Source organism: Panthera pardus, unplaced genomic scaffold, assembly GCF_024362965.1.
Source record: "Panthera pardus isolate Hobbes unplaced genomic scaffold, ASM2436296v1 HiC_scaffold_17, whole genome shotgun sequence".
NCBI lineage: Eukaryota > Metazoa > Chordata > Mammalia > Carnivora > Felidae > Panthera > Panthera pardus.
Genome location: NW_026526732.1, coordinates 123,273,084 through 123,285,909, shown reverse-complemented (window position 1 = coordinate 123,285,909; position 12,826 = coordinate 123,273,084). Strand labels below are relative to the sequence as shown.

At 42.3% G+C, this 12,826-nt stretch overlaps 1 protein-coding gene across 1 annotated transcript in view; it reads left to right on the top strand.

The window, feature by feature from the left end:
• The window catches only part of TMEM170B (transmembrane protein 170B), a 37,085-nt gene that overhangs the window by 15,582 nt on the left and 8,677 nt on the right, over positions 1–12,826 (top strand). The window contains exon 2 of the mRNA XM_019420116.2: positions 2,668–2,838. Coding sequence (XP_019275661.1) covers positions 2,668–2,838 — 171 coding nt within the window. The remainder of the gene's footprint in view (positions 1–2,667; positions 2,839–12,826) is intronic.

Genomic DNA, 12,826 nt, shown 5'->3' with positions numbered 1-12,826 from the left:
TTTTACTTTGAGAAAATTATAGATTCACATGCATTTGTAAAAAATAATACGGAGAAAACACGTGTACCTTTTATCCAGTTTACACAATGGGAACATCTTGGCAAACCACGGTGTAATTTCAAAACCATGATACTGACATTCATCCATGAACCTCATTCACATTTCACCAGGATTACGTGTATATGTGTACTTACTTATGTGTGTGTGTATTACATATTTTTGTACAGCTTTATCCCTTGTGTATGTATCCACCACTGCAGTCAAAATTCAGAATAGTTCCATTGCCACAAAGGTCCCTAGTATTAGTTTCTTACATCCACACCTTCCTTCCTTAACGAGCTTTTTGCTTGTTTCTAGTCATTTGTGGGCATGACTTAAAAGAATCATCTTTTTTTTTTTAATTTTTTTTTTAACTTTTTTTTTTAATTTATTTGTTTTTGAGGAAGAGAGAGAGACAGTGTGAGCAGGGGAGGGGCAGAGAGAGGGAGACACAGAATCAGAAGCAGGCTCCAGGCTCCAAGCCATCAGCCCAGAGCCCGACGCAGGGCTCGGACTCACAGACCGCAAGATCGTGACCTGAGCTGAAGTCGGACGCTCAACTGACTGAGCCACCCAGGCGCCCCAAAAGAATCATCTTTTAAATTTATAGCCACTTAAAAAAACTTATTTAGTTTTTTAGTGTGGTGAAAACATAAAATTTAATCATCTTAGCTATTTTTAAAAAACATTTTTTTAAATTTATTTATTCTTGAGAGAGAGACAGAGCATGAGCAGGAGAGGAGCAGAGAGAGAGGAAGAGACACAGAATCCAAAGCAGGCTCCAGGCTCTGAGCTGTCAGCACAGAGCCCGACGCGGGGCCCAAACTCACGCACCGCGAGATCATGACCTGAGCCGAATCCGGACACTCAACCCACTGAGCCACCCAGGCACCCCGATCATCTTAGCTATTTTAAGTGTACCCCTGAGTAGTGTTACGTACATTCACATCGACGTATAACAGATCTTCATATCTTTTTCATCTCATAAAACTGCAACTCTGTACCCATTAAACAGCAACGCCCCAGGAAAGGAGTACTTTCCTTTTTAAGGCTGAATGATATTCTGTGTGCACATGCAGCCCACTTACTGTTCATTCATTCGTTCACTGGTGGACATTCGAGCTGCTTCCACTTCCTGGCTGTTGTGAATAACACTGCTATGAACACGGGTGTGATCCTGCTTTAGATTCTTTTGGATACATACCCAGAAGTGGAATTACTGGATCATATGGTAGTCCTTTTTTAAAATTTTTGAGGAACCACCGTCCTTTTTCCATAGCAGCTGCACCATTTTACGTTCCCATCGGCACTGTATATCTGTACTTGAGTGATGTTGGGATGAACAAGTTTTAATTCTTCCATTTCTGTTCCCTTTATTTCATGACTGTTTTGTTGGCCTTTCCTTCACATTTGCTAGTGAACGCTAGCACAAATAGCAGATATTTTGCATTATAGAACGTTTGCCCACCAAGGATGATCCTCAAGGTGTCATCCAAGCATTTTGATGCCCGCTCTTTCCGGTATGAGTAACAGAAACCTTACCTGAACCAGTTTAAGTAAAAAAGGCATTTGATTACAAGGAAACGGAGGTGCTACCTTGAATCTAAGGGTAGTGATGTGGCAGGCTTTGGAAATCACGGGAGTAAGGGACCGGCTATCTCGTTGAGGGATCCTCCATCCTTCCATCCTGTATCGCGGCTTTCCTCACGTGCTGATGAAATGGCTGTTCACAAAACCTTCGGCCGCCCAATGACTGAGATGCTGCCGTGGTCCCAATCCAGAATTCCTGGGGGAAGGGAACGATTGGCCCAGCCGGGACCAGTTGCCTGCCATGATGTTCTTCACGACAGACTTGGTGAGGGAGACGGAGTCAACGCGAGGACCCGGCAAAGCCATCAGGAGATGTGTGGATTGACTGGGAGGCAGCAGGTAGCCAGAAAGAAAGGGAATGAGCAGAGAGACAGAATGAAAGGTGTGCTTATCAACCGTAACCTAAAATGGATAGCAACCGAGGACACATTGAAGAAAGGACAGTGGTGCTTGGAAAGGTCTGGGTAAGGACCGTTAAAATGATCTGAGGCAAAGAATTAAAAAAAAAAATTCCGAGTGATGCTTTAGTATATAAAGTTGAAAGCCAAGAGGGGAATTGCCTGAAATTCTTCAAATCATAAAAGAGAATCACTGACTGATTTCTGGAACGATTTGAATTAAGGAGTAGATTTCAGAAATGTCTTAACACTGTTATTTAGTGTAGAACATAGAAAATGACATGTCAAACAGCAATTCGTTAACTTTGTTCCAAGAGCTCTGCAAATATATCAGGGGTTCGTCAGACACATTGATGGATTATAGCTCGATGATGGAGACATTTAGAGGAAATTAGAATGTAGCCTTAACCTTCTGAAGTCCTGGAACTATTTCCCCAGCAAGCATTAGTGACGATGATAACTGCCAAGCAGTGGTTAGTATTAGTATTTAGTGATACTACGTATGAGGTACTGTACTGGGCGCTTTTATACCTGTTACCTCACTTAACCCTCCTCCAGACCGTGGGGGCTCACCGTTTGTTAAACCGAATTTTCCCGGGTGTTTTCAACTGAATTATTAACACTCTGCTTTTCCTTTCAGAGATGTGGTACTGGATCTTTCTCTGGGCTCTCTTCTCCTCTCTGTTTGTCCACGGTGCTGCAGGAGTGTTGATGTTTGTAATGCTGCAGAGACATAGGCAGGGGAGAGTAATCTCTGTCATTGCAGTCAGCATCGGATTTCTGGCTTCTGTAACTGGAGCGATGATCACTAGTAAGTTGATTTTGTTTTGTTCAAGGACCTAATTGTATGTGCACCTAACGGTTCTAGTAACTCTGTTCTTATGATACATGTGACGGTAGTGTAATCTTCGTGTGGGATATTTTCAGCCCTGATCACACTTTTGGAAGGAAAGATCAGTTCATTTATTCATCGAACAGATAGTTTTTGTGCTTCTGGGTGAAGACTCGTTACACAAGGTTTGGTGGGAAATAGAAAAACTTGTAAACGTTGGCAAGGGGTGAAGAAATTCACAGGAAAATTTCTCGTCTAGTGGATGTAGTTTTTGCTTTAAAGGAACTCCCCGTCTAGTAAGGGAGAGAGGTAGGCACACAAATTTGACTTTGGTAATTGTCATAAAAAAAAAGTGAAAATATAGCCCATAGTTCCTTCACGTTTTCTGCCTGTGACTACAAAATAAAACCGCACTTTCTTCTGAAGCACAAGTTATTATGACACGAATGTCCCCTGACCTAGTAGAAATTGGCCCCTTGAGAAGGTCCCCTGGCCGCGTACAACTTTGCTAGTGCACCGCCCCGTGTGCATTTCCTACAAGCCCTCAGGTGCCTCCCCTCCGGCCGTTTCTTAACACTGGACGGAGGCCCCAGCCTCTGCCTTTGGTTCAGCGAGTTCTAGCTCCTGCACCGGTCGAGCCAGGACTCAGCTGCATCCTGTTGGGACCGGAGGACACTGAAGCCGCTGCCAGGACAGGGCCCTGCAGACAGTGGCTGCTGGGCTCTGCTGCCGTTGGTTTCTGTCACAACCAGTGAATAGTGGGGGCTCCCGTTGCCCTTAGTTTCCGGCCTCCATCCGTCCCTCTGGGGCGGCTCACTGCTGCCACAAGAAGGATGTTGAACTCTCTGGTTGGTTCTTAGCCCTGGAGAGAAGAGTGAGTCCTTTCCTTCTGTAGTTCGAAGGCCTCCTTTTGTAGCCCACCGTCACCTTTTCCCAGAGTGACCGGCATACCTCGCACCCTGGGAGGAGAGCCCTGTTTCCATGTCTCTGCCTCTGTCCCATGGCACTGATATGACAATCATGAAATAGTTGTTTTTTCATCCTTCATTTACCGTCTGGTTTTTCTGTGTTATTCTGTATTAGGTTTTCGTCGTTGCTGCCCGCAGCCTATAACTTTATCATATGGCATGTCGTCCATTTTGCCACAGAGAGGCCTTATGATTATTAAAACATTTTTAATGCTTATTTATTTTTGAGAGAGAGAGGGAGAGCATGTGTGGGAGAGGGCCAGAAAGAAGGAGACAGAGGATCCGAAGCAGGCTCTGCACCGTGAGCACAGAGCCTGATGTGGGGCTCGAACCCACAAACTGTGAGATCATGACCTGAGCTGAAATCAAGAGTTGGACACACCCAACTGAGCCACTCAGGCACCCCTGCCACTAAGAGGCTTTAAAACAAGTACTCCAATTTAGCTGAAGCACAGGATATGCATAGTAAAGGAGTAGAGATTCAGCTGGAAAGACCCAGTAGAGCCAAATCCTAGAGGATCTTGGAAGGTGAGCCAGAAAATTTGGGCCTTTTTTTCCTGCAGGGCATGGAAAACAAGAGTCTTGAATGGGGTCGGCAAGGGACAAAGCAGTCCAGTGGAAAAATTTGTTTTAATAGATGATATGTGTAAAGGACCGAGAGAGCGCTCTGAAAGCACCTTCGTCCCCACTGGATTCCCAACAACAATAAAAGGGTACCCGGATCATAATAGATACTCAGAAAATACTGGTTGGGGGGATAGATGGAGTAGGGGAGGAAGTGCAGAGGGAAGAGAGGAAGAAACGGGGGAGAGAAGAAGGGAGAAGCAAGGGGAAGGAAGAGGGATTGAGAGGCATTGACTGCGATCTGAACTTGAGCCTGGGATCTAAACTAGCTGTGGTTGGAGATGACCTATGGACAACGGCAAAGGGAAAAAGTCTGAGTTGGTTTTATTCACTGTGGTGTCATACAGAGAGGCTTGAAAGGGACTGCCAGTCCTGTGCACCACTGTTATAATTGTGGACCCACCACCAGAGGAGGGAAGAAGGGATAGCTTGTTCAGAGGTTGTAAGTAGTGTGTGGATATACGTGTGTTTACTGGCATAAATTATTGTAAAAGGTTAGAGAGCAGGAGAAATGTCCTTCTATTTCCATTTATCTCTGATGATGCATCTGTGTGTGTATTACCTACTTGCAGTTCATCCAAGAATAAAATAAGCCAATGATTTTAGAGACGGCAGTCTTATATTTTACGCCCTTAAAAACATAAATAGTCTGGCATAATTTCAAGTAAAGATTCCAGGTTACCAATAAAACATTTAAATTTCTTCTGGCTAATCTCTTGACCTGGAGATACTTGAATTAAGAAAACTAGCCCAAGTGTGAATATTTTAACTATATTTATGTTCTCAATGTTTGTGTCTGTGCACTCATAGCTGTATATTCAGGTCTGCAGACGATTGATTAATATCTATTCTGAATGGGAAAATTGGCTGAATATAGATACATCTATTAAATTTTGCTACTTCTTAGATTTTATTCTGAATACAGTGATCTTTCATTTTAGTTGGTATTTTTTTAATGTTTATTTATTTTTGAGAGAGAGAGACACACACACAGTGTGAGCAGGGGAAGGGCAGAGAGAGAGGGAGACAGAGAATCCGAAACAGGCTCCAGGCTCTGAGTCAGCACAGAGCCTGATGTGGGGCTTGAACGCACGAATGGTGACATCATGACCTGAGCCGAAGTCGGACACTCAGCCGACTGAGCCACCCAGGCGCCCCTCATCTTAGTTGGTATTAATGAGAGTTGGGAGAAACTGGGTTTCCATATAATGCCATCAGCTGGCAGTGTAGAGCTAATTTTAGCAAATCTGAAGGTATAAAGTGACATGTCTTTGTTCTGATCACTAATGAGTTTGAACTTCTCTTCCCATGCTTGTATATTTAGAATTCTTTTCCTGCAGATTGCTTCCTTAAGTTATGTGTTTACTTTTCTTGGGGGTTCTTCTTTTCTTCTCATTAAACTACAGGTGTTTCTTACACACTTGAGATACGGGTCCCTTGTTGGTTTTGGATTTCGCAAGGAACTTCTCAGTCCTTTATCAGTTACCTTCCTCTAGAAATCCTTAATTTCCATGTGATCAGCTCAAAGAGCGTTTTGCCTTATGGTCTATGATTTAATTTAAGAAGTTCTCCCCCACACCAAGGTCAAAATATATGCTGATATATTTTCTAACATTAATTTTATAATTTTACCTCTGATATAAAGATCTTTACTTCATCTAAAACAAGAGTCAGTAAACATTTTCTTAAAGGGCTAGATAGGAAATATTTTTTTAATGTTTGCTTGTTTATTTATTTGGAGCACCTGCGAGTGGGGGGGGGGGAGGGTGCGGCAGAGAGAGAGAGAGAGAGAGAGAGAGAGAGAGAGAGAATCCCAAGAAGGCTCTACCTGTCAGCCGATGCGGGGCTTGAACTCATGAACTGTGAGATCATGACCTGAGCTGACATCAAGAGTCAGACGCTTAACTGACTGAGCCACCCAGGCGCCCCTGGATAAGAAATATTTTAAACTTTGCAAGCCAGGTGGTCTCTGTGACAGCTCTTCGGCCCTGCCATTGTAGTGTGAGAGCACGTATAGACTTGTGTAAATGAATAGGCATGGCTTTTTCCAGTAAAACTTTATTTACAAAAACAGGTGCCTGGCATTCAGACATAATTTCATCAATTCCCGACTTGGGTCATGGTGAGTCTCATTTTGGGTTTGGTATTAGACAGCATTCCAGGTATTTCCTCCCACATAGTAAGTCTGTTTCTACCACACCACCCACTGGAAAAAAATGCATCATTTCCACACTGATTCACCTTGTTTGCGTATTATGTTCAAGGTACAAGGGTCTGTCTCTGAACCCTGTTCTGATTTGTTAGTCTTTTTATGCGTTCTTACAGCAAGGTCACATTTTCTTTATCGCTATGGTTTTGTGGCATTTTGCATCTGGTAAGGCTAGATTCCGCTCATTTCTTTTCCTTCTCAAAGTCGGCATAGCTATTTATGGGCTTTTATTCTTTCATATAAATGTTAGAATATGTCTACTCAGTTGCTCAAAAAGTATAATTATGGTTTTTATTGGGATTTAATTGAATGGAGAGGTTGCTTTGGGAAGAACTGGCATATTAAACTGTTCCACCCAAGAACATCTAATGGATTTCCATTTATTTAGGTCATCTTCTAGTCTTTTGTTAGAGTTTAAAAATGTTTTTCTTAACAAGGGGGTTGAATACTTTTGGTGAACTTAATTCTCAGACTCTTCCTATATTATGGTGGTTGTGCTTGGTATCTTTTGAGGACATTGCTTAGTTTTATTGGTGTAGAGAAACACCGTTCCGTTTTCTTTTTTTTTTTTTTTAATTTTTTAAAATATTCACTTACTTTAGAGAGAGAGAGACAGAGCGTGAACATGGAGAGGCAGAGAGAGAAGGAGACACAGCATCAGAAGCAGGCTCCAGGCTCCAAGCTGTCAGCACAGAGTCTGACGGGGGGGGGGGGGGGGGGGGGGGGGGGCTCGAACTCACAAACTATGAGATCATGACCTGAGCCAAAGTCAGACGCTTAACTGACTGAGCCACCCAGGCGTTCCAACACCGTTCAGGTTTTCTGAATTAACCGAAAGATTAACAAAGCAAAAAACTGGCTCTTTGGACAGATACTAAGATGAATAGATTGCTGGCAAACTAATTTAAATAAGTTGAAGGCAGAAAAGTAAAATATAGAACAAAATAGAATAAATAACTACAGACTCAATAATGTAGAATAAAGAAATATAAAAGCTTTTTGAACAGAGATATATTCCTAAATATAAACTGTCAAAATTGGCATAAGAAGAAAGAAAATATGAATGGGACAATCAGTATATTTAAACAATTGACATGTTGAAGACTTTCTCCTCCCAAAGGAACTCCAGGCTCAAATGGGGCTCACAGAGGAGTTCTACCAAATTTTGACGGTTTAGTTCCTGTTTTATCCAAATTATTGCAGAAACGGAAAGAGAAAAAGCTGTGCACAGCTTATTTGCTGAGGCCGAAGTAATCTGGGTAAGCAGCATAAAGAGTGCACAAGAATAGGAGGGTATGGGCTCATTTACCTCGTGAGCGTTATCCTAGGAATGCAGAGATAATTTGGGATCACAAATGACTATGGCTGTATGCCAGGAAAACACGATTTATGGAAACTGAAATTTAAATTTTGTGTAATTTTCATGCATCATGCAATATTCTTCTTTTGACTTTTTCAAAACCATTAAAAAATGTAAAAACCATTCCTAGCTCCCATGCCGCGTCCATGTGATGCGGGGTGCAGGCTGGACCTACGGACCACCGCTTGCCAGCCCCTCATCCGACCGCACAAGCTGACGGAACCCACGCTGTTAAAACCAAATCTGCCTTGGCCTTCACGTCCACTCTCTCTCTCAGGAACTATGGAGGGCGACCCGAATCACTTTCACTGGTGTGGCGCCGTGGGCCCTTTGTGTTGTTGGATATTGACATCTTCTGTCCACTGGTGGCTCTTCGTCTAGTCTCTCCTGTCCTTGTAGGTTCATATCTCTCACTGGCCTCCACACCATCGCAGCATTGCTCTCCCCACTTCATCCTCACTCTGCCAGCCTTCGCTAGTCCCTTGGTCCTCATGGGGTCTTTCCTTATTTCTAATTGATTCTGTCTGCCATTGTTGGGAGGGGCAGTTCCGAACATGTATCATTTACTTCAAACATCCTGTTTTACTTGTGTCTTCTTCATTCTTGCATAACTCAGCCTTGTATTTCCCCAAGAAAATAAAGACCATAATATTTGTATTCTTTCAACTGGCTAGTGTTCAGCCAAATAGACCTTAAAGAGAGTAAAAAAACTAAAGCTCAAATTGGGGGGAGGACCTTTGTTAGCATATATAAATATAGAAAGATTAATATCCAAACTATATTCTAGAAACCCTACGAATCAAGTAAGAAAAGGACAACTCAGTAGAAAAAAGGACAAAAGATTTGACAAATGTTTTATGGGGCGATTAGGTGGCTCAGTCAGTTGAGCGTCTGGCTTCGGCTCAGGCCATGATCTCACGGTTCATGAGTTTGAGCCCCCCATCAGGCTCTGTGCTGACAGCTCAGAGCCTGGAGCCTGCTTCAGATTCTGTGTCTCCCTCTCTCTCTCTACCCCTCCCCCACTCACACTCTGTCTGTCCCTCTCTGCCTCTCAAAAAGAAAGAAACGTAATTTAAAAAATTAGAAAAAAAAAAGATGTGACAAACATTTTGTAAAAGTAGAAAACCCTACTGGCCATTGATACGTGAAGAAGAGCTCAGTCACATTAATTATTATCAGGGAAATGCAAATTAATCACAGAGATACCTTTTACCCATCAGACTGACAGAGATTTTAAAAAAAAAAAAAAAAAGGTACCAACTGCTTCTGAAGATCCAGAGTAACTAGAATATAAATTGGTACAACTTCTTTGGGAGACAGTTTAGCATCACCTTAGCCAAGTTGAAAATGCCCGTAACATGAGACGGAGCAGTCCTACTTTCACCCATGTGATGAAGAGAAACTTTTGACTGCTTATGTGTGCCAAGGGTTGCACGCAAGGATGTTCACAGAAGCAGTGTTTGTCATTGCTCAGTATTGGAAACAAAGGTCATTGGCAGTGGAATGGATCAATTGTGGTATATTCATGTGTCGAATTCTATGCAGTAGCGAAAATGCATGAATTATACCTACACCACACGCACGATACCTTTCAGACCTGTAAGGTATACAGTATCCGTTTACAAAAAATTAGTTTATTCAGAAAGCTAAGTCATATATATTTTTAGGACACAGGAAGGTGGTAAAGCCAAAGAAAAGCAAAGGAATGATAAAAAACAAAAACAAATACAGGGAGGGAATGGGACGTGACTGAGCAGAGTCCACGGGAACTTCAAAGGAAATAGAGACGTTCTTTTCTTCAGCTGGATAACAGTACTTGGGAATTTGTTATTTTATAACCTACACGTAGTTTTATAAATACTGTTTCCTATCTGCTCACTATTCAATAGCAGTGTTCCCAAGTCCATTTAAGAGGCACACGAAATTGTTTGCCTGCAGATCTTTCAGATCGAGAATTCCACTGACGCAGTCTTTTCTGACCAGTGCTTCTGGGTGTGAAATCATACAGGACTTCTGCACATCTGCTTCTTTTGGAGCGAGGTGGTAACTTCCAAACTGGTCCCTAGCTGATTATCCACAGGAAAGAAAATGAAAATTTATATTCTCATTTGTTTTATTCTCTGCATAACACTCTTTTGACGACACCCCCAAATCAGTGCTCTGCTCAGTCGTAATCCCTACTTTCAGTTTGGTATGTATCTCCCCAGATTTCTATTTACTTATCACATTTGTTTGTATTTTCCTATAGACATGTTTACATAATAGGTGCACTTACATGCGGGTGTATGTACTAGTGGAGAATATATAGTCTTGTGTTCCATTGTCTTTGTTGCATAAATGACATGTCTTAGGTCTTTTCTGAGTTGGTTCATAAAGTTTATATTTTTCCTTTGAAATTGTATGGGTTTCGTGGTGTGGACTTGGTATAGTTTAACCACTCCAGGCTGATGGACTTGGGTTCTTGCTTTTGACTTTGTGGAGTTTTAGGGTTTTTTGTTTGTGTTTTTGTTTGGTTTTTTGTTTGTTTTGTTGTGTTTGCTTTTACAAAAAGTACTGCCTCGGTTATTCTATGTGTGTTTGTGTGTGTATATGTGTGTCTGTATTCTGGACATTAATCAAGTATATTAATCAAGTGTTCTAGTCTGTCCCTTGATGGGTTCTGCTTATTTTTGTGTAGTCTTTCAGCAGTCCTCTTTTCCTAAGATCATAAATATATTCTCTTATATTTAAATTTTTTTAGCATTTTTATTTATTTTTTGAGAGAGAGAGAGAAAGAGAGAGAGAGGGAGAACATGAGCGGGGGAGGGGGAGAGAGAGGGAGACACAGAATCCAAAGCAGCTCCAGGCTCTACACGGTCAGCACAGAGCCCGACGTGGGGCCTGAACCCATGGACTGTGAGATCATGACCTGAGCCGAAGTCGGACACCCAACCGACCGAGCCACCCAGGCGCCCCATATTCTCTTATACTTTAAAATTTACATTCGTAGTTTCGTTTTTAACATTTTGTTCTTTAACCCATCTGAAATTTATCCTGGGGAGCGGTTTGAAGTAGGGACCTAGATTTATGGCGTCCGGTGGCAGCCACGTGTTCCGGCACCATCTGCCGAATGCCGAATGCCCCATGGGAAACACCTGTCTCATCCACTACTGTGGCAACTACCAGCCAAAGTTGAGAGCGCATCCTAGGACCGGTCACTCTCCCAAGACTTACCAAGCATCACCTGTCCGTCTTCACACGCGCCCATTTTACAGCTGAGGAAACAGGGCACACAAGAGGGGAAGTGATTGCCGTGGGTAGCACATTTGGAAGGTGGTGGATTGCAGACTTTAATCCACAGGTCTAGCTCCAGAACCCATGCTCTTCGCACCATGTAAAGGTGTGAAGAAGTTTGACTTGACAGATTTGCTTCCCATTCCCTAGGCCGCTGGAGCTAGTTGAGTGCTCAGTGTTTCCTCTCCTTTGGATCATTTTTGAAAACTTCATGCTGGAAGGATGGAGGCCAAATGGTGTTTTTAAAATTGACGATAGTCTTGGAAATCTGGGGTAAATCCTCATAAAAGCAGAGTATTTCTCAGGTTTAATATAATTTCTGATAACAGAGAAAGCATAAGATCTTGACAATTTTTTAACGTTTGTTTATTATTGAGATGCAGAGCACGAGCGGGGGAGGGGCCGAGAGAGAGGGAGACACAGAATCCGAAGCAGGCCCCAGGCTCTGAGCTGGCAGCACAGAGCCCCACGCGGGGCTTGAACGCACCAACCGTGAGATCATGACCTGAGCCAAAGTCGGACGCTTAACCGACTGAGCCACCCAGGTGCCCCAGATCTTTACAATTTTTAAAGACTGTTATCCAATTCTAAAATTTGAGCATATCACCAATTACACTAGTGAAATTTGTTACTTGATTAAGCAAATGCAGGTGCCATTAGAAGTTTTATTTAATGTTGAGATGATAATTATTCACTTTATGATTTTCTGAATTCCTTGTTCTCTTTTTCAAACAGTGTCAATGTGAAATGATAAAATGCTTTGGGGATTTACAGCCAGACTCACCTAGATTGAAATTCCAGCTCTTGTACTTAGTATTTCCACGGGCTAGTAACTGAGCCTCTGTGAACCTCTGTTTTCTGTCTTTAGGTAATAATACTCTGGAGTGGTGTGGATATTTAAACCAGGTAATATTTGTAAAGGCACTATCAAGAAACATAGTATGTAGGAAATATGATATACATTTTAATGTCCTTCTTAAAAAATGTGTCTAGGGGCGCCTGGGTGGCTCAGTCAGTTAAGTATCCGACTCTTGGTTTCGGCTCAGGTCATGATCTCACAGTTCGTGAGTTCCAGCCCCGCGTCGGGCATTATGCTGACAGTGCAGAGCCTGCGTGGGATTTCTCTCTCCCTCTCTCTCTGCCCCTCCCCAGCTTAGTCTCTCTCTCTCTCTCTCCCTCTCAAAATAAGCAAACATTTAAAAATGTGCATATAAAGTCCTTGGCTTAGATTAATAATTTGTTTTTCCCTTGTGTATCGCTTTAGAGAAATACGGTTCCTTTTATTTGGGAGATTTTAAGAGAAGTACAGAGATAATTCTTAGCTAATTTTTATGAACAGATTTCTATCTCAAATCATTGTCATTTCAGTGTCTCTGAATCCTCTACTTCTGGTCTTGCTTTTTGTTTGGTCATTCTAGGATAGAGAGACGGTTTTTTTCTAGAGGAAGGTTTTAAGGCCATCTCAATCTGTAAGAAGGCATACTGTAACTTAAATGTTTCATTATATGTACTATATTAATAAGGTGAAGTATT